Source organism: Rhincodon typus, chromosome 19, assembly GCF_021869965.1.
Source record: "Rhincodon typus isolate 14 chromosome 19, sRhiTyp1.1, whole genome shotgun sequence".
Lineage (NCBI taxonomy): Eukaryota > Metazoa > Chordata > Chondrichthyes > Orectolobiformes > Rhincodontidae > Rhincodon > Rhincodon typus.
The window spans coordinates 44,498,326-44,521,047 of NC_063350.1; the positions used below are offsets into that span (position 1 = coordinate 44,498,326).

Below are 22,722 nucleotides of genomic sequence, written 5' to 3' on the forward strand. Positions count from 1 at the left end.
TATTCAAGGGGAAACTTCTTGATTAGGATGAATTAATTTTTATTGAGTTAAAAAGATTGAGACAGGGAAGGTTGAGTACTGTTTATTGATTATATTGTGATGGGGTATTATAAGATTGTGGTTAAAATGAAATGGGTTAAAGTTGCTGGATGAGAATAAAGAAGAACTTACACAGATAGATAGACACCTTACAGTATGGAAGCAGGCCATTCGGCTCATTGAGTCCACACCAACCCTCAGAAAAGCATTCCACCCAGACCCATCCCATCCCTGTAAATCCCATGGCTAATCCACCTGGCCTGCACATTCTGGACACTATTGGCAATTTAGCATGGCCAATCCACCTAATCTGCACATCTTTGGACTTTGGGTGGAAAGCCACACAGACACAGAGAGAATGTGCAAGCTCCACATGTACAATCGCCCAAGACTGGAATCAAACTCACATTCCTGGCACTGACAGGCAGCAATGCTAACCACTGTGCCACCTATACTTAGGTAAAAGGAGATTGGAACTTTTCATAGTATGTGGTTGAGGTTGTTATATGAGATAATGCATGATTGTAGAATTCACCTGAGATGTCACAGAACTATGGGCAATTGGATCATTAAATGTACATTAATAGAACTGTTAGATAAAAATGGGATTGGGATTGTTAGGTGGGAGCAAGTTGAGGATGTTAAGCAAATGGTGTTGGGGTCTTTAGATGAGATTGGAAAATGTGGTAACAAGTTTGGATTATTATAATTGATGGTGGATATGAAGAAAAGGCAGAATAGAAACTCAGGGGAATTCGGGTTGTGACGGTTGCATGAGATGGAATTAAGAGATTTTACGAGAATGAAGTTGAGGTTTAAGAAGCGGTGGTATTATTTGATAAAATGAGTCTTAGGACCTATAATATAATTAAATTTAAATCACAATATTGGAGTCGTTCTAATGGGATTAGAATGTTTAGCTAAATATAAGGTTGAGATTTATCAGGTAATATGGGGCTATAATCATCAATTATAAAAGTTTTGGAATTGTTAAAAACTGGATTGAGTTTGGAAACCTAGGTTGAGATAAGCGTTCAACTGTTAATTGAAAATAAAGTGAGGATGAAACATCTTTCCACTAATGTTGAAAAATTGGATGATTGTTTATTATATTTAAAGATTAAAGTCGTCTATGTCATTATTCTGTTCGATGTAAAGCTGTCATTGTATCTTTCTGAAAAAAGACAGATGTGAGCTTGCTTCTATTGGATTATTAAGTAAATAAGAGATACTGTTGGTAGACTACTGAACATGAATGAAAATGTAATGAAATTAATGTTTCACTTCCAACAAACACGAAGTATAACAAATAACAAAAAATGGTTAAAAAGCTGGTTACCCCCTTTAAATAATAGTTTTGGAGATATTCTTTTGCCAAAATACTCCCACAAAGAAGCTGGTCATGCACTCCTTCTATACAATTTACAAACACTTGACTCTCCACGACAGCTCATTCTATTAAACACAGTGGATACGATCAGCATCAAGAGACAGATCATTCTGTTCACAGTCAGTATCCAGGGCTTGTTCATTCATGATTTGGACAGATTTAGGGCTGTTGGAAAAAGACGAGGATTTAGCAATGTGATTCGTGTGAGCCTTCATATCACTTCCCGGCACCTTGGTGTCCTGCATGTGTGCAGCAGCTTCATGTACCAGCATCTCATGATCCTGCTCAGGCTTGACCCTCAGATAAGCTTTCACTTTGTGATGTCTGGGTTTGCCCTCACTGTAATCAGTCACTCTGCATTCATAAGTGCCTTCATCTGAGGTTTTTATGGTGGACAATCGCAGTTTGTGAGAGATATTGCTTCCAACTACCTTCACAGCCTAGACAGAATTCAAAAGACAAGAAATGGCTTGTTAAATGATTTAGAAAAAAGAAATGAATGAAAAATAAAATAAGACCATAAAATATAGGAGCAGAATTAGGCTATTTGGCCCATCAAATCTGCTCCACCATTCAATCATGGTTGATAAGTTTCTCATTCACCTGCTTTCTCCCAAAAACCCTTGATCCCCTTAACTAATCAAGAACACATCTAATCTCTATTTTAAATACACTTAATGACTTGACCTCTGCAGCCTTCTGTGGCAATGAGTTCCACAGATTAGTCAGCTTCTGGTTGAAGAAATGCCTCCTCATTTCAGTTCTAAAGGGTCATCCCTTCACTCTGAGGCTGTGCCCTCGAGGCCTAATTTCTCCTATTAGTGGAAAAATCTTCTCCAAGTCCATTCTATTTATGCCTCTCAGTATTCTGTAGGTTGCAATCAGATCCCCCCTCATCCTTCTAAACTCCATCAAGCACAGATCTAGAGTCTTCAACTGCTCCTTAGATGAGAAACACTGCATCCCTGGACCATTCTTGTAAGTTCCCCACCAATGTCAGCACGTCCTTCCTTAGAAACAGGGCCCAAAACTGCTCACAAGATTCCAAATGCAGTCTGAATGCTTTTCTTTTAACAATAACAGGGTCATACTTGTTATGATTGACTTTTCTCAGCCTCATAGAGCATTACTTGAAACCAACTTAATTTGCCTCAAATAATTCATATTAGGTTTTATTATTTTAGTTTTGACAGCAAATTTAATTTGTTCATTGGCTGTTGTAATGAAGAAATATTTCAATGAAACCAGCATCACAAATGTTTCTCTTTCAACTTGGGTTCAAGTTTGTTCAGTTAGTTACCACATTATTATTTAAAAACAAATGTTTTATCAGAGAAATACTAAGTTAGCAATATCCACCTCCATAGCTCTTCAAATCTTGACATGCCGAATGCTGAAGGCATTTGCACAGTTCTAAGGAGAAAAAAATGACATTTATGTATCACCTGTCTGCGAACCATTCAAAAATGGTTCCTCTACAATGAACTGCACTGTGCGAGGACTACAGTTATGTGCCCAACTCTGCAGCAGTTCATTGTTTTTAAAGTATAGACCTTGGAAAGGACTGTGTGAATAATACAGTCACAACTGTGAGGGAAGTGGGGAAATGTGTGAGGAGGTAGAAGCACTGTGGTAATATCACTGAGCTAGATGTTCTGGGGATATTGGTTCAAATGTCATTATAGCAGATAGCGAAATTTGAATTCAGTAAAATCTGGAATAGTATACTAAAAAAAAATGGTGACTACAAATGTGTCAGTTGCTGTAAAAACAAAATCGAGAGCAAAATTTGCTGTCCTCATCTAATCTGGCCTACGTGTGGCTCCAGACCTAAATCAATGTGATTTATTTTTAATTGCCCTCCTGGCAATTGGGTGTAGGCAACAAATGCTGGTCTTGACAATGACACCCACATCCTGTGGACAAACGGAAAAAAAATGCATTTCTTTGTATTAGTTTAATGGAACTGATCTGTTTTAAATGCGATTGTACTCTCAATTAATTGAAATCGCCATACAAATGTGTTAAGAATTTATATGCTGATGTTTACATGGCATAATTTCTAACTGCGATTATAGCCTTTGTACAAACCATACATATAAAAACATTCACTATTAGACAAAAACAATGACCAGAATGCGTTACTAAAGAATATTATTAATTCTGCATACTGTATAGAAACCGTAGAATGAGGGAATTATAATGGCACCACAATGACCATTTCTCCCTCAATTTTTGTAATATATAACTCATCACAATCTCTACCTTATCCACTTAAGTTTTCTTTGTGCAACTGTCTTAATTTCATATTCCAAAGACTTCAAACACAAAACAAAATGAATAAACATTGGCTGACAATTCATTGCAGTACTGACAGAATGCAGTACTGCTGTAAGTGCTGTCTTGCAAATAAAACATCAATGTAAGACGCTGTTTGCCCTCCAACATTGTAGTAAGACCTTATGTCAAAGAAAAGCAGAAGAGTTAGTCTCTGGTGTCCTGTCCAATATTTGTCGCTCGCCTAACATGACTTTATCAGATTGCGGGCTACATTGCACAGTTGCTACATTTTGGAAGTGCTTAATTAACTGTGAAGTAATTTGGGACACCCTGGGGTCACAAGAAGCATTGTTGTAAACACAATTCTTTTCTCTTCTCTTTCAAGGGTAATTAAGCTGAATTCCACCATATCAATCCATTCCTGTGCTACCATTGTTTAACCTTCACTCTGCAGAATGTACTTTGCCCACCCAAATCTCCAATTACAAGAATCACTGTGTATCCTAGAAGCTACTTGATCAGCTGTATCTACTTATCCACAAAATCTACAATTTTTTTTATTTTGTTGCATTTGTTGTATATTCATACGCTAAAGATAATTATCCATTCAGTATGTGTTCTCACTCATTCTGAAAAAAATCACAAAAATACAGATTTTAGAAATGATATTCGCAAAAGACAATCTGATCCTTGAGATCGAGTGCCTTAATCATATTTGACAATGTTTTAGCTTCTGCCATAGTTATTGCAAGGAACATCCTAGTGTCTGATTTTTCCCTTAAATGGTTATAAGCAAGAACCTCTTCTAAATATTCCCTGTATCCAGAAAACTGTGATAAAGCTCTGACCTCAAGCAAGCACCACAGTTTAGAGGTAATAAAAAATGTAATGAGCTGAGTAAACAAATCAATGTGAACTTACCCCAAACTCATTAGCTCCTCAGCTAAATCAATTTAAATGCGTTGTCTGTCGCCAGTAAAATTAATTCACTGCTTTCAACCTCAGCTAGGACAAATTTTGAATCTAAGGTCTTAAGGTGGTAGATACAGTGAAGTGATCAGGGAATTTGGGAATCCAGTCTATTGATAGTGAGATAGCTAGTTTCATGTTTTTTTTATTATCTGCTAACCCACAGTTTTCTGTGTTTAGTGCGTAGGAGGATTAAAATGCAATGGAAAGCAAGAAAGAATCTTTACAGCATTTCTACTGTCCAAGGACAGTCCATTTAAATGAAATGAAAGATTCCTTTAGAAAGATAGTAAAGATTGTGTATAGTTACTAAAAATTCCAGGAAAGGCTGTGGGGAGTCTATAGATATTACTGCTTGGGTGATATGCTTCCCCACTACTGGGTTTGAAGGCAGGGCTAACATGTTTATTCCAGTGGGACCTATTCCTGTGAGGGCCTCATACCCCCTGGATTTAACTGGTGGCAGGATAGGCCCATGTCAGGGGCTTAATCCAGCAGGCTTCCCTGTTAGCAGGTTGCAGGAGGGAGTGTTTGGCCCTCCTCAGTGCACCCCACCCCCCCAACCATGTCTCTGATTGACTAGCAGCTGCCCAAGTGAGGACTTCCATCTCCAGAAGTGTAGAAGCCCCACCTCAAGTCTATTAGTAGCATGTGGCACATATGATTTGTCCCACATAATCACACCTTGCTTTGGTTAACGTTAACATTTCATATTGGAGATTAGATTTAATTAGGCTCATCTCAATATTAACGTCAACTTCAGACCCTAGTTAACTTCCAGACATGAAGGCAGCTCGTTAAATTTACATTAGAGCATAGCCTTTTCGTAGAAAATATTTGCGCAGAATGAGAATTGCAGGCAAGCAACTTTACCAGTATTATTCAAAACATTAGTTGATCTTAGCTGCGAGCATTAGAGTGATGAGCAACATTTGTTACTTAGGTTACGCCTTTGAGCATGTGTAACCACAATTGCCATTATCATCAAGTTACTTGGGAAACAGGACGAAGAAGGCTTAGGATGAGTCTGAAATATTGAGGGTCCTATATGAGTTTTCTTATATTTAAACATATATGACAATACAACCACATGTGTAGGTTGTGTATAAATGTTGACACTCACAATAACAGCCCTAACATGTGTAGTTCTCATTTCTATTTTACAAAAGAGATGTAGAGGCATTGGCAAAATGACAAGAATGATTCAAATATGTTTTAGCAGAACTGAATGATTATAACTATTATGAAAGACTGAATAAGTTGGGCTGTTTACTTTAGATAGGAGTTGGATGTGGAATAACAACGGAGATGCTTTAAAATTACACAAGAGTTTGATAGGATAGACCTTTGGAAAATATTTCCATTTGTTTTGGAATCTAAAGCATGGGATGAATTCAAGAGAAATATTTTTACTCATGGAATTGTTAGAATATGGAACTTGTGACCACAGGATAGATGGATGCTATTTGGAAGATTCCCAGTCATCTTTTTCTTATTTTGTGGAATGCTAAGACAGTTGTGAATTGACACTGGAATAAATCTTTTCAAAGCATTTTTTTCTGTCAATCCGTGTGAGATTTTGTGAATCCAGCATTCTTCAATGTGTGAGAATCCAACCATCATTTTGTAAAAGGATAGTGTGGTGACTATATGGATATTGACCACTAGATGGGAGTAACATTACACTGTTCAATATCACTGGTTATGGTATATTTTGCCTGTTTTGAGTTTGATAGGATCGCAATGCCCCATTTTCACAAATCCTGCAAATGAGTGCACTTGTGGAAATCACAGGCATCAATGCCCTCAAAGTATTTGGGTCAGTTCTAATCTGAGAGACTGTCTTTTGGATCATGATCAAAGCAGAAGGTCAGATTATCCTGTATATTTAACAGAAAGGCCTGGGGATTCAGTAAAACTCAGGGTAAAATGTCTGTAAGAAATTGGGTGCACAATATTTGGTTATCCAGCAGCCTAACCAGCGCTCATTAAGAGGAGCAGAAATAGCTGAACGTGGAGCCAGAAGGACAGAAGTGCACATCCTGGCTCACAGTTCTGCCTTCCACAAGCCTTCTATGTTCTAGACCTACTGCTGGCCTCCTTTACACATCTTTTGTCCCAAGAACTGTCTCTTGAAATATAGCCACATGTTCAATATATCCAAATAACACAGGGGACTAATATGGCTTAAAAAAAACAAAAGATGTGCAGATGCTGGAAATCAGAAACAAAAACTGAACATTACTGAAAAATCTTAGCTGGTCTGGCAGCATCTGTGGAGAGAAATCAAAGTTAATGTTTTGGTTCCAATGACCTTTCCTCAGGTTTGATGTGCTTTATCTATCAATTCAGAAACAGCAGTTTTTGATGCTGCTCAGTTCATGGTCATAAACTGGTGGATGAAATTCTAGCAACACACGCGGAATCCTCCTGTAGCAAGTTTAAGTTCGTCGATAAACAGCCTGGTCCAACACACTGCATATGGGCACAAGGCCTCGACATGCAACACTAGAGTACTCAGCACTGGTTTTCACCTCACAAATTCCCCTCTGACAAGCCAACCTCCTCCCCCCAACCCCAATAAAAGACACCGAATTTCCAGGCCGAAATAGGTTTGTTTTGGCTGCCCAATTTAGTTTATTCTGGGCTGGATCTCATAGTGGATGATCGAGGTGGTGGATTGTTTTTCTCTCCAGGAGGAAATATAACCGACAGCCAATGTACCTAAATAAAAACCCCACTCCATAGCCATAGCAGGAGGATCCCAAGAGTGGGGCTTCTATCCCTGTGTAGAAGGGACTCCCATCCTGAAGAGGTGCCAGCCAATCTGCATGGCTGTCAGCTCGAGCAATCCCAGGAGCACCAGAACTCAATAGGAGCTGCTGGTGAGGCTGCAGCCAGCCCCAGGCACAAATTCAATGGATCCTGGAACGTAATAGGGTGGTATTGCAATCCCTGACATATTATAATCCAGTTAGGGACCACAACATTTTTTTTGATTAAGGTTAGAAATCCCAAGCATCGTACAAAGAGAATGAGGCTACAATATTCCACTGTTTGAACAAACAAGCTGCATTTTACTATACAAAGCTAACAAAGTAAAACAATCTGCAATATATACAAAATTTTTACTCTAACATCCAGTATTAACATGTAACAAATATGGATTCACAAACTAGTTGAACACCTCACAGAGAACATCATATTGATAATGCGGTCAAGGCAGATCCCATGGATTTAGCAGGAACCCACTCAGAAGTTAATGAAATTACGAGACAACAAATAGCACAAAAAAAAACTTTGCCACTTTTACAAGATATCCCAGTTCTTTCAGCACAAGAGCAGGGATGTGTTATTGCAGTTATACAGGACCTTGGTAGGGCCACACCTAGGATATTGTGTGTAGTTTTGGTCTCGTTTTCTGAAGAAGGATGCTCTTGCTCTCGAGTGAGTGCAGCAAAGGTTTACCAAGCTGATTCTGGGGATGGCAGGACTGACATATGAGGAGACATTGACAAGGTTAGGATTGTTTACATTGGAGTTCAGAAGAATAAGGGGGTGGGGTGGATCTCATAGAGACTAATAAAATTCTAACAGGACTAGACAGGGTAGATGCAGGGAAGATGTTCCCAATGGTGGATGTGTCTAGAACCAGGCTCACTGTTTGAGGATTTGCATTAGACCATTTAGGATGGAGATGAGGAGACATTTCTTCACCCAAAAGCGGTGAGCCTGTGGAATTCATTACCACAGGAAGTAGTTGATGCCAAAACCCTGGTTCAGCCACATCTGGAGTATTGTGTCTAGTTCTGGTCGCCTCGTTACAGGAAAGATGTGGAAGCGTTGGAAAAGATGCAAAGAAGATTTACCAGGATGTTGCCTGGAGTGGAGGGAGGGTCTTACGAGGAAAGGTTGAGAGAGCTAGGGCTTTTCTCTTTAGAACGACAAAGGATGAGAGGTGACTTGATAGAGGTGTACAAAATGATCAAAGGTATAGATAGAGTGGACAGCCAGAGACTTTTTCCTAGGGTGGGGATAGCTATTACGAGGGGGCATAATTTTAAAGTGAGTGGAGGTAGATATAGGGGAGATGTCAGAGGTAGGTTCTTTACTCTGAGAGTGGTGGGGCGTGGAATGCATTGCCGGAGAGGGTAGCAGAGTCGGCCTCATTAGGGGCATTTAAGCGGCTATTAGATATATAGATGATAGTATAAGGTAGGGGTGGAGGTTAGATAGACCTTAGGTTTAGGGTAAAAGTTCGGCACAACATCGTGGGCTGAAGGGCCTGTACTGTGCTGTACTGTTCTATGTATTGAATGTATTCAAGAGGTGGCTAGATATAGTACTTGGCGCAAACAGGATCAAAGGTTATGGGGAGAAAGCAGGATTAGGCTATTGAGTTGGACGATGAGCCATGATCGTGATGAATAGCAGAGCAGGCTTGAAGGGCCGAACAGCCTCTTCCTGCTCTGTCTTCTATTTTTCTATGTTCACTTTGTAAGATTTAGCTGTAAAACTCCCTCAAAAGCCACTTCAATGTTAACTACCTCAATGACTGTTCATATTCTTCAATCTCTTCCCCTGAGTCTGTGTTCCAATGCATTCCCAAGACTGTACTCTGACATTCTCTCAAGGATACAATTTCAGCTCTTTCACAGAATATTAGCTTCATTAAATGGGACTGCCCCAGCTTTTCTCTGAATGCAAATATTTATCACCTACACTAAGTAACTATTGCTTGTGAGTTTTCCTCCCCCGTAGTCTCAGTCGCACTGAACAATCGACGGCTTCCCGGGCTGCTTCAGAACACCAACTCTCTCCAGCACAGAGCCAATGACCTTAGACTACCTTCTGAGTTCCTCAGAACTTCTCCTGAACCTTGACTGCCTGGAAACACCTACCAACAGCACACCTACTTCCTGGGGCCTTTTCTCACTGCTTGTGAATACGTGTTTGACCAATAGCCTGAAGGTAGCAATCTTTGGCTTTGACTGCTTCCAACAAATTGACTGGGTCCCATGGGCTCCCTATTTATCCCTCCCCAGGCTGTGGTCTCCTTGTTGTAGTTCCCACAATGTAGGCACACTCCTGTCTGCAGCTGCCTAATGGGGAAATAAAAGACTGGACTGTACATGCACAACTTGCTGTGTTCCACACCAAACTCTCAGTGTGTGCCAGAAATTGACATTCCAAGTCTCCACAGATATGCCACAGAAGTACCTGAGCTGCAGCCCTGAGACAAAGGCAAGTTACATTTGTAACAACTGGAGGGATTGGGTAGCCTAGACAGGGATGTGATCAGAGTCAGTAGGTTGGCCAAGCAGGCTGTGGAGGCTTCCAGAAGGCACTTGATTAAGCATTACATAGGAGATTAAGATGATGGAAGTTCATGAAGTCAAAAGAAAATCGGTGTCATGAATATGGAACTGGCTCAGTGACAGGAAATCGAGGTTGGTCTTGGACTAATGATTTTTGTCAGACTCAGAGATGGTTTGCAGTGATGTTTCCTGTAGGGGAGGGTTTAAACTAAAATTGCAGCAGGATAGGAAGCAGTATAGGGACACAGAAGAGAGGGAAGCAAGGAAATCATGTGAATGGGACTAATAATGTAAAAGAAATAAGCCTTAAGCCTAGAGATAACAAGGTGTAGAGCTGGATGAACACAGCAGGCCAAGCAGCATCAGAGGAGCAGGAAAGCTGACGTTTCGTGTCTAGACCCTTCTTCAGAAATGGGGGAGGGGAAGGGGATTCTGAAATAAATAGAGAGAGAGGGGGAGGTGGATGGAACATGGATAAAGGAGCAGATAGGTGGAGAGGAGACAAACAGGTCAAGGAGGCGGGGTTGGAGCCAGTAAAGGTGGGTGTTGGTGGGGAGTCAGGGAGGGGATAGGTCGGTCCAGGGAAGACGGACAGGTCAAGATGGCAGGACGAGGCTGGTAGGTAGGAGATGGGGGTGGAGCTTGAGGTGGGAGGAGTGGATAGGTGGGAGGACAGGTTAGGGAGGTAGATACAAGCTGGGCTGGTTTTGGGATGCGGTCGTGGGAGGGGAGATTTTGATGCTTGTGAAGTCCACATTGATACCATTGGGCTGCAGGGTTCCCAAGCGAAATATGAAGTGCTGTTCCTGCAACCTTTGGGTGGCATCGTTGTGGCACTCCAGGAGGCCCAGGATGGACATGTCGTTCAAGGAGTGGGAGGGGGAGTTGAAATGGTTTGCAACTGGGAGGTGCAGTTGTTTGTTGCGAACCGAGTGTAGGTGTTCCACAAAGCGGTCCCCAAGCTTCCGTTTGGTTTCCCCGATGTAGAGGAGGCCAAAACGGGAACAGCGGATACAGTATACCACATTAGCAGATGTGCAGGTGAACATCTGTTTGATGTGGAAGGTCTTGTTAGGGCCTGGGATGGGGGTGAGGGGGTAGGTGTAGGGGCAGGTGTAGCACTTCCTGCAGTTGCAGGGAAAAGTGCCGGGGGTGGTGGGGCTGGAGGGGAGTGTGGAGCGAACAAGGGAGTCACGGAGAGAATGGTCCCTCCAGAAAGCAGATAAGAGTGGGGAGGGAATAATGTCTTTGGTAGTGGGGTCGGATTGCAGATGGCGGAAGTGTCGGAGGATGATGCATTGGATCCGGAGGTTGGTGGGGTGGTACATGAGGACGAGAGGGATTCTGTTTTGGTTGCTATTGTTGGGAGGGGGTGTGAGGGATGAGTTGCAGGAAATGCGGGAGATGTGGTCGAGGGCATTTTCGATCACTGCGGAGGGGAAGTTGCGGTCCTTGAAAAACGAGGACATTTGGGATGTCTGGGAGTGGAACGACTCATCTCGGGAGCAGATGCGGCAGAGGCGAAGGAATTGGGAATAGGGGATGGCCTTTTTGCAGGAAGGTGGCTGAGAGGAGGTGTACTCTAGGTAGCTGTGGGAGTCGGTGGGCTTGAAATGGATATCGGTTTCCAGGTGGTTGCCAGAAATGGAAATAGCCTTAAGCCCATGTATCTTAATACAAACAATATTTGCATTAAAGTGGATGTATTAGTTTTGCAAATAGATATAAGCATGTATGGGATGATGGAGATAAAGTAGGGATATGAATATCTGTCAACTGTATTCAGTTTTTAGGAAGGACAGACAAAAAGGAACATGAGGTGGGGTAGCATTGCTGGTTAAACAGCACATTAACACAATAGTGAGGAAGCAAACTAGCTCCTGTGAAATGGAATCTTTCTGGGTACAGCTTATAAATATCAAGGGGCAGAAAGCCTAAAGCAGGGTTTTCTATAAACCTCCATACAATACTGGTAATGTTGGGGAAGGCACTGACCAAGAAAATTGGAGATTGAGGCAATATAAGGAACAGTTGTAATTCTGGGTGACTTTAATCTACATATCGATTGGGCAAGTCAAATCAGTAACAATCTCATGGAGCAGGAATTCCTGGAGTATGTGCAGGATGATCTTCTGGATCAATATATTTGGGAACCAACGAGATAATGGGCCATTCCAGGTGGGTTGTTGTGTAATCAAACTAAAATAATTGACAATCCAGCTTTGCAAGGTCCCTTGGGGAACAGTGACCATGATATGATGGAATTCTTCATTAAAATGGAAAGTGATGTAGTTGATTCCGACACTACAATGCTGTATGTAATAAAGGAAACTACAATTGTGTGAGGTACAAGCAAATTAGAATAAATTCGAGAATGTTACTTAACTCAATACTATTATTTGTTGATAGATAATGGTAAATATATAAAGAACTCATGGACAAACTGCAGCAATTGTTCATTCCTGTCTGCCACAAAAATAAAACAGGAAAGGTGGCCCAATCATGGCTAACAAGGGAAATTTGAGATAGTATAAGATCTAAGTAAGGGACTAAAACTTGGCCAAAAAAATACAACCAATCTGCTGCTCAACCTTCTGGGTTCAATACTAAGTTCAACACCTTCAGATTGTGAACCCATTCCTTCCCTTTCTTTTAGCTTTACTTGTTACATTTTCTGTCACCATATCCTCTCTCCACTCTCCCCACCTCAGTGGGACTGTCTGTCCTTTCCAATCTGGCAGTTAGGCACACCATTGTTGTGCTATTCTCATATTCCAATCACTTAATCTGCACTATCAACATCCTTTCTCCCCAGCACTCCAATCCCCCCCCCCCCCCCCCCCCCCCCCCCCCCCTCCACTGTTGCATAAATGGTGCCCCCTTCACACTTCACTTCAGCTTGCTTTCCCTCCATGGATGCTGCCTGACCTGTTATGTTCTCCAGCATTTTTTGCTTTCAGTGTGGATTAGAAGCAGATTAAATTTTATCAAAGATGTAAAAGGGAATTGATTAAGATGCCAAAAATAGAGTTCAAGAATAAACTTGCAGAGAACATCCATACTGACTGTAAAAGCTTCTATAAGTATGTGAAGAGAAAAAGACTGGTGAGAAGAAATATAAGTCCCTTATAGCCAGAAAAAACATAGCATTGTACTAGGGAACAAATAGATAGTAGACCAATTAAATTACATGTTTTCATTTAGACTTCACAAAGGAGGATATAAATAATGTTCCAAAATGTTCCAACACAGTGTCCAGTGAGTGGAAGGAACTGAAGGAAATCAATATTATAACTAGTAGAGTTGATTAAGGGGGAACAAGCAGATGTGGTTAACATGGACTTTCAGAAGGCTTTTGATAGGTTCTCGTGAAGAGATTCTCATGTAGAATTACCATGCGAGGGGTCATCGGTACTGTGCTGACAAGGATAAAGAACTGTTTGACAGACAGGAAAGGAAGAGTAGGAATAAATAAGTCACTTTCTGAGTGGAAGGCAGTGATTACTCGGGAACTGCAGGATTCAGCTATTAACAATATTTATTAATGATTTACATGAGGGAACTAAATGTAATGTCTTCATATTTGCAGACTATACCAAACTGAATAGGACTGTGAGAAAGATGTAGAGATGCTTCAGTGTGATTTGGACATGTTAAGCAAGTGGGAGAATGTATGGCAAAGAAAGTCAAAGAGTCATACAGCATGGAAGCAGACCCTTCAATCCAACTCGTCCTCATTGAGCAGACATCCCAATCTGACCTAGTCCCAGTTGCCAGCATTTGGCCTATATCTCTCTAAACCCTTCCTATTCATATACCCATCCAGATGCCTCTTAAATTCACCACTTCCTCTGGCAGCTCATTCCATTTACGCACTACTCTCTGCATGAAAAAGGTACACCTCAGGTCCTTTTTAAATCTTTCCCCTCCCACCTTAAACCCTTGGCCTCAAGTTTTGGACTCCAACACCCAAGGGAAAAGACCTTGGCTATTCACCCTATCCACACCCCTCATGATTTTATAACCTCTATGTGGTCACCCTCAGCCTCTGATGCTCCAAGGAAAAAAGCTCCAGCCTGTTCAGCCTCTCCCTATAATTCAAACCTTCCAGTCCTGGCAACATCCTTGTCAATCTTTTCTGTACCCTCTCAAGTTTAACAACATCTTTCCTATAGAAGGGTGATCATAATGTGGATAAATGTGAGGTTATCCACTTTGGTAGCAAAAATAAGAAGATGAACAATTATCTGAATGGTGATAGATTAGGAAAAGGGAAGGTGCAATGAAATCCGAGTGTACTTGTTTACCTTTGCAGGTGCAGCAGGCTGTGAAGATGGGAAATGCTGTGTTGGCCTTCATAGTGAGAGGATTCAAGTACGGGAGCAAGGATGTCTTGTTGCAATTGTACAGAGCCTTGGTGAGACCACACCTGGAGCATTGTGTACCATTTTGGTCTCCTTATCTGAGAAAGGATGTTCTGGCTATGGAGGTAAGGCAAAGGTTTACCAGGCTGATTGGATGGCAGGACTGATCAGGTGGCAGGACTGATCAGATAGGGCTATACTTACTGAAGTTTGGAAGAAAGAGGAGGGATGTCATAGAAACCTACAAAATTCCATCAGGATTAGACAGGGAAACACAGGAAGAATGTTCCTGATCACTGGGAAGTCCAGAACTAGGGATCACAGTTTAAGAAGAGAGAGAAGACCATTTAGGACTGAGGTGAGGAGAAATTTCTTCACCCAGAGTGGTGAGCCTGTAGAATTCACTGCCACAGAAAGTGGTTGAGGCCAAATCATTGATTTTATTTTTCAAGGAGTTAGATATAATTCTTAGGGCTAAAGGGATCAAAGGATATGGGGAGAAAGTGGGAACATGGTACGGAGTTGAATGATTAGCCATGATCATATTGAATGGCACAGCAGGCTTGAAGGCTGAATGGCCTACTCCTGCTGTATTTGCCATGTTTCTATGGTTCCTAGGAGCCATTAATCTTGTTTTATTGTGCCTGAACTGTCACCTCAGGACCCAAAACTTCGGAGCTGAAGAAAGTCATTCTCAATCTTGAGGGACTGCATTCGATGATGACTTGGGTGTATGGAACAGCAAATGTTCAAAAACTTGGCCACACAGTAGACTGTCATGAGGACAGCTGTTGATTTCCGAATAATTGGCAGAAGACTGATAGATGGAGTTCAATGCACAGACATGTGGCACACTGTGAGAGGACTGATATGGAAAGACAATACACTACAAATGATGCAATTTTGAAGAGCATAGATGAGAGACATTTGAGTCCATAGACACAGTTCTGTAAATGAGACAGTGGCTTGTTAAGAAAAATTAATTACTTGGATTTATAAATAGAAGAACAGTATAGAAAAATGACAAGATAAAGCCAGAACCAAATAAATCACTGGTGAGGTCTCACCTGGAGAATTGTGCCAATTCTGGACATTACAATTCAGGAAAGATGTAAAGGCTTTAGAAAGTGTTCAGAAGAGGTTTATTCAAGCTTTCTGACTGTTTTTCTTTTGCTGAAGAATATTACAAGAATTATATTTAGCATTATCTTCTTATTGGCTTTTAAAATTTGGACTTCAAAATCCAAAACAAAACATGATTCAGTGTTTTATAAGAAATCTGATGTATTCTGTAATAATAAGGCTTCTGTTCTCATATATAAGACAGCTCTGGTACAAAAAAAATTGCAGCATAATGATGTGTGAAGGCAAGTGGTTGTACATTAGTCTATGATATTCAAAGAAATGGAAGCTAGCATTAATTCTCCACAGAACAAGGACAGAGGTTAGAATAAAAGCAACATCAGCTTTAAATGCAGGTGGAAATAGATCATTGAGGGTTGAAGGAATTCTGAACACCTCATGGTTCGCTGTTCATGTCATCACTCACATCAGGGGGTGGGGGTATGGTTTATGTGTCATGCTGTGGCAAGAGTAAGCCTGAAATTAAGCTCTGAGCAACGAGAGTGTCCGGGGCAATATCAGACAGGCTTCACTGTGTTCTGAGATTTGTCTAGCAAGAGTAGCTGGTACTTGCAGTCAGTCTTAGCAGCTTGTACCTGCAGAGAGACAGGAACCCCTGATACCACCTACTACCTGGAATGGAAAACTCAATTAACATTCAGTAACATTGAAGAAACACAGGGTTTTGTACATGTAAAATTCTATGTGCATCAAAGCATCTTCAAAGTGGTAATAACCACATACTGTGATTAAAACTGATTTTCGCCTCACTGCACAGAGCCTATTTCTTGCATATACAATGATATACCATTATGCTAATGGATTCTCTCTCCCTGCAGCAGCTGCAGTCTGCAGCAATCCTATCCCCACAGGAACACCAGCATCTACAGCTACTGCAAACAGAGCAGGCTCCCTCTCTTCTCTTGTGAATCTCACTCTGCCGTAACCCCTTACTGGCTTTTCTTAGCACATTGAAGTTGGCGAGGGCGATGGGTGGAAATGACGGATAATGGGATGCCGATCGATATAACCATCAGGGCTATAAGGAATAGGAGGTGTGAGCAGAGAGATTTGGAAAGTGGAAAGCCAGTCACTTCACATCACCAGCACACCAAGCCTGTTTGTTTCTTACAGAGAGACCATCGCAGAGAACATTTCATCACCTTCTTAGCCAGGAGCAAGTTAACATGGTATTGTGCAGGACAGAGCTGCTTAGACAGTAGGAAGAGAATGATGTTAAAATTTTCTGCTGTTAACATTTTCCCTCTAATTTCCTGCTGGAATCAAACATAACCTAATGACAGATTTCAGATTGGACCAATGCCAACAAAAGATGCAAACCTTTTATTGGTACCCCCACTGCTCCTTTCCTCTTCCCCCACTCAGGGTTTAGCAAGTTTTATCATGGATCATTAATTTCAACTCACAGAATGGAATATGTGAATTGACTCGTGATAGCAGACAATGGGGTACAGATTTTCAGAAAGTCATGGAGACTCCAACAATGCTGGGTGGGATCCAGAAGCAGGAGTTTCCATTCCCAGTTTCAAAAGAGCCAAACCTTGCTGGCAATTGCAAGGGCCTTAACCCACGTTGTGGAAGTCACAAATTTGTGGAATCAATGTAAACACTCTTGAGAGGAAGGTAAGTCTGTATCACCATCATGATACAAAGTTATCTGTATCCCGGGCCATGGATAAAGACTGCAGGTGCCAGTGAAGCTGCTTGTTGACATTTCCTTCAGGGTTCTTTATGAATGCTTGCCTGATTTCTAAAAGCTACAATTATCTCAACAGGGATTGTCAGTTCACAGTCTGACAATTTAAAAGGGATGTTAAAGGATTAGCTGTCTTTGATGTGGGATATGAATAAAACTTTGCGCAATTAAATATTAAGCACTTGAGATTAAGAAAAAAGTCTTTGAATCAGCTTTTATGAATGAGGATTGTCTTAACTACCAAGTCTGTATAGTGAAATTTGTATAACATTTTTAGAACTTTAATTTATTTCATCTCCACATGCCTCCTTTTTTTTAAATGGATACTGAGAGATTTGGCATGGGGGCCTAAAGGCTCTTAGGGGATGGGTGGCTACACAGGGGTGTGAGAGGTGAGGTGGAAAAGGCCAAAAACAAGTGGGATAAAGTTCCAGAGAACTGACGTGGACTTACTATCTGTCCCCATCAGTACTTGGCTGCCTTTATGGCCATCTATGCTCTGGGGTTGGTGGTCCTTTTTCTACATCCTCCACCCCTGAATAAAGATTACAAAATTTAGGGGCCTTTTACCGAGGCCAGTGCAGGAAGCATGGAAATTTCCTGATTCGTGCTAACTACCTTCATGGCAAAACTTCAGGCCTGGAAGTCTGATATCTGCTTTTCAATTTCCAGGAAGTAACACATCAGAGGTTAGAAATTAAACTTGACCTTTCAAATGAACAATGTTGTCTGCTGTGCACCCAGACCAGATATTCTATTTATGTAGAATCTATGATTGGAGACCTGTGTCTAACCACTGCTCTTTAGGATTGGGCAAGGATAGATACAGACAGAGAGAGAGAGAGAGAGAGAGAGTTAGAGAGAGAATAGAGATTGAGAAACAATAAGAGACTTAAGAGGCTTTTAGATAAACACATGAACATATAAGAAATGGAGGGATATGGATGAAGGGCATACAGAAGGGATTTGTTTAATTTGACGTCATGTTTGGCACAACACCATGGGCCGAAGGGCCCATTCCTGTGTTGTATTGTTCCATGTTCTGTGTTTGAATAGAGAGAAAAGATAGACGAGACAGACAAAGAGAGAAGAGAGAGATACTCAGAGAGAGGAGAGAAAGAAAAGAGAGAGGGAAAGAGACAGACAGAGACAGAGAGAGAAAGAGAAAGAGAAAGCAGGATCATATAGTTCATGTTCCACTTTTCACCTGGATGATTGTCCTAGCCTGTAATAAAGAATTCAGTGCTATTCTGACATTTATGATGTGGCACTTAAATATGATTTAAATGATTAATTTTGGCAGTCACCATTATGGGTTTTGTTAGACTTGAGCTTGCTACCAAGAGTCACTTGGGAGATGTGTCCATTCCATATTTCCTTTGAGGTGTGATCATAGACAATTGTGAAAGGGCCCCCAACCCACAACTCCTTCCTTCAGCTACAAGAACCACTCTAAACACACTGCTCTCTGGTGCTGCTACTGTGCATATTGTCAGCAGGCACCTTTGGATGTTTGGAATTAGTCAATCTATCTAGCTTCTCCCCATTAGGCAGAGGAGTACAGTGCCATGAAATGTGCTGACTTTCTTTTAGTTCAAAAATATACTTCATTCATAAAAAAATCTTTATTACAAACACACAATCACTAAAGCAGTTCAGTTCTGTATGGTAGCATATAGAGAAACAAACAAACATTGGAGCTTGACTCTATCCAACAAACAAACCCAAGGCATTTCTTACTTATACAAGATTATATCTGCATATATTTGAGGCACCGGGAGAATCCAATACCTGAACAGACCCCTACTTAACTTTGGCTGAAAGACCTTTAATGGTGGTCTTTCCCCACTCCGCTTTGGCAGCAGCTGCCCCAAGCTTTAGTGCGTACCTCAGCACATAGTCCCTGGGTGTTGGAATGTGCCAGTCTACAACACTTAGTAGACATCAGCTTCTTGTTCTTGAAGACCAACAAGTTTCAGGCAGACCAAACAGCATTCTCCCCGAGTTGATAGCTAATGTTTGATTCAGTGTGTGTCCCGGGTAATGGACCGTAGAGCACAGATTCTTGCTTGGAACGAACCTTGACGAAAATCACTCCATCTCTCGCCAGACTTCCTTTCCAAAGGCACATTCCAGAAGGAGACGTGTGACAGTCTCTATGCCACCACAGCCACTTTGAGGGCAGCGTGCGGTGGCACAGACCGATCGGTATATATGAAGGATCTCCCAGATAGTGCCCTTCTCAACACCAGCCAAGCAATGTCCCAGTGCTTGATGGAAAGTCCTGGTGATGGGGCTTTCTGCCAAGTGACTTTGCCAGTCTGCTCAGGGAACCATGGGACAGGATCCACCCTCTCCTTTCTTGGGGAAGCTATGTGTTGACTCTGATGGAAATGTGGTCAAAGGAGTTTATTTTTTTGCAAATTTCTCTAATGAAGGACAGGTGATACAAAACAGTCCAACTACATAAAGCGTTCCATGGCAATGAGGCCAATCCCATCCTTCGCAACACCAGTGAAAGATAGAACCTCAGTATGTAGTGGCGTACTGAAGGCCTACGCACACCTTGATGCAGCCACACACAAAGGTGGCCATCAGGATGAAGGCAGCATTGGGTATGTTCTACCCCACCCCACACCTCCGCCACTTATCCAGAGCTTTGTACATAGTGTCCCTGCAGACACGGTCCATCTTAGGCCTTCAGATGAAGAAGTGTACCATCTGATGGTTGGGCAAATGACAATAAAAGTAACCGTCTGATAGGAATCAAATTGGAACAACATTTCCTACTTAAATGCTTACTATTTGGACCTTAAGTGTAATACTTGGCCCATCAACTCACCTGTAACCTCAGTGTAAACCAGAGATGCAGGACCATTGTTGTGTGGTACTTTAGGCATTTGACTTTTTTTCTTAACAAATGTCTTACAATGAAACTGATCCTAAACTTTTTTATTTGCGTGTTCTACTTACTTCTTAATATGCAAATGACATATGTAGACTTTGCGTATTATTGGGAGATATAACTAGACACAAAATGAAATTTAATCTGGTAACAGTCAGCTACTGCAACTCACGCTGATTTTTGTTGCATCTTTCCTAGACTCCTCATGAGTAGAAGTCTTCATCTGTTAAAAAAAGAAAGATGAGATGCATGAATGAACGAGAAAGAGAGAGAGAGAGAATAAGGATAGCATTTTTATTACAGCACAACCATTTCAATGAAACTGCAATTCCCCAAATAGGTGAGAAGCAGTCTCAGACACACTTATTAGACAAGATGACAGTTCACTAAAGTGTTTCTTTATTAGGGTGAAGTCAGTCATGTAATTTAATTATATATTCAAAGGATTGCATGCAGTTTTATTCTTTTACACATGCTGCATTCTAAATAAAGGAGAACAGATACTTTACAGCATGCTACACATGGGGACATTAATGCAATTCGTAAACGTGTGAGAAAAAAAAAATTGTGCTATTTATTAAATGTCACTGCAACTTAAAGGCTGCACACTTGAGATGTGCCTCATGAATCAAGGATGGTAATCATGCCTAGTATAAAAGTAATGACCTTAGACTTCAAGGGAGTTGGCCTTGTCTACCATATCAGAGATAAAAGCAAAGACCAACTTCACCAAGAATTAGTACTGTCACGGGAACGTTTTGCAATGTGCCACATTTCTCCCCTGGCAATAGCTTCCCTCCATTGTTATTTAAGCACAGGAGAGATTCTGATATCAGTGCTATTACCACATATGACCCACTTGCAACAAAGTCTTGTTTTTCAAAAAAACCCATTAATTAGGAAGAGGGCACTTTATTTTACAGCATATGTGGCAAAAAATAAGAAGGTCTTGAAATATGCTGAGCTTGCAAAATCATTTTATATCTTATAACAGTCACAGTTAGACCAGGATCTTGAGGGTTTTTCAAAATATCACTGAAACTGAAAGATTTTAAGAAGAGTTGCAGAAAAGACAGAATAATCTGAGGCATGAAACAAACTGGTGAAAACTTGGCAGCATATAATTTCTAGCTTCCTGAATATTTTATCCAGCAATAAACTGTTGAAAATAGACTGCTAATGATTGTACTGACAAAGTTCAGATAAAAGATCTTTTGATCTGTTTGGCATCATTTGTTCTGAATGCCAAGCCCACTTTCTCACCATTACAATGGCAAACTATTTATTTCTTTACCCAAATCAACCTGTTTGAACATGTGGTGACATTCTTCTGTGGCTGTCATATTCTGAGATGGGACTTGAACCCACACTTTATGGCCCAGCAACAAGTATACAGCTACCACTGCACCACAAGACCCTCTTCAAGCTGCTTTGTGGATCAATCCTAACCTTAATCATCTGTTCCTCTTAACCCTGTTGATTACCTCCTTTGTAAGACATCATTCCTGCTGTCCTAAATCCATGTCGTCCTGCCTGCCTGATGTTTTGGAAAGGATTGCACTGTTTTTAGTGACATTACAACAGTGACTACCCTTGAAAAGTACTTCACTAGTTATAAAGGAATTTTTGATATCTTGAGGTTATGAAAGGCTATATGCCATTGTAAGACCTTTTTCCCCTTAACTTGTTAATATCTATGATATATCCTCTGCAACATTTTGTCCTGAGGCTGAGTAGGGATATATATATTCATTTGTTCGTCATAAATCCTGCTCACTTCCACACTGAGGATTAACCGTGTTGCTCTCCTCAGTGTTGCTTCTGGGTTTGACTGCCCTGTTTCTGTTGAGGTGACTGGAACTGTTCACAATAATCCAAACACTCTAAAATAAGTGGCCAGAAGTTTGAGAGCAGAAGTTTTATGCCCTTGAATTGATGACAGGCATTTCTTCCCCACAAAATCCTCACAGACCTGACCCCCGAGAGTAAAATGTTACACATTGAGAGATGAAATAATTATTGCCAGTGAACCTTATTTAAATTTCCTCTCAACACATTCTATGCCATCCATAGCATATGTGATTCTTCTATTTCATCTTTCATGCTCTGTGACATTCATTCGTCACTAATTGTAGCAACTGTATATGGTAGACACACTGGCAAGCTCACTTTTTAAGAGATTGTCTATCTCTTGTGAGCCTTGCCTATGTTGATCCCATTAGCCCACTCACCATCCAACCTCCAATTCAAGACCCCATGCTAGCTGCCTTTGGAAATGCTTGCCTCTCCTCCAGCACTGTCACTTTTCCTCTGAAAATCTCCATTAACATCCCACTGCTCTCAATAAATAAGACTCTCGGCCACTATGTCCTTGAAATTATCTATCCCATCACTCACACCTCTTTTCTTTTCAAAGTCCTGGAGCATGTTATTGCCTTCCAAATCCATGACCACCCAACTCCACATTTAAATCTTTCCAATTAGACTGTGAATGGGCAGTAGAATAACTCAAAGATTACAAATGATATCTGTTTTGACTGTGGGTGTGGGTCACTGTTCGTCATAATTTTCAAATTGTTACCCCATATCTTATTAAATACTTGGAAGGATGTACTACT

At 41.1% G+C, this 22,722-nt stretch overlaps 1 protein-coding gene across 1 annotated transcript in view; it reads right to left on the reverse strand.

Annotated features, from left to right (window-relative positions):
- Positions 1-421: 421 nt before the first annotated feature.
- Positions 422-22,722, reverse strand: part of LOC109933619 (V-set and transmembrane domain-containing protein 2-like protein) — a 77,656-nt gene continuing 55,355 nt past the window's right edge. Inside the window, exons 3-4 of the mRNA XM_020532633.2 lie at positions 20,277-20,327; positions 422-1,869 (exon numbers count right to left, since the gene is read on the reverse strand). Of these exons, the coding sequence (XP_020388222.1) occupies positions 1,498-1,869; positions 20,277-20,327 (423 nt within the window). The 3' untranslated portion in view covers positions 422-1,497. The remainder of the gene's footprint in view (positions 1,870-20,276; positions 20,328-22,722) is intronic.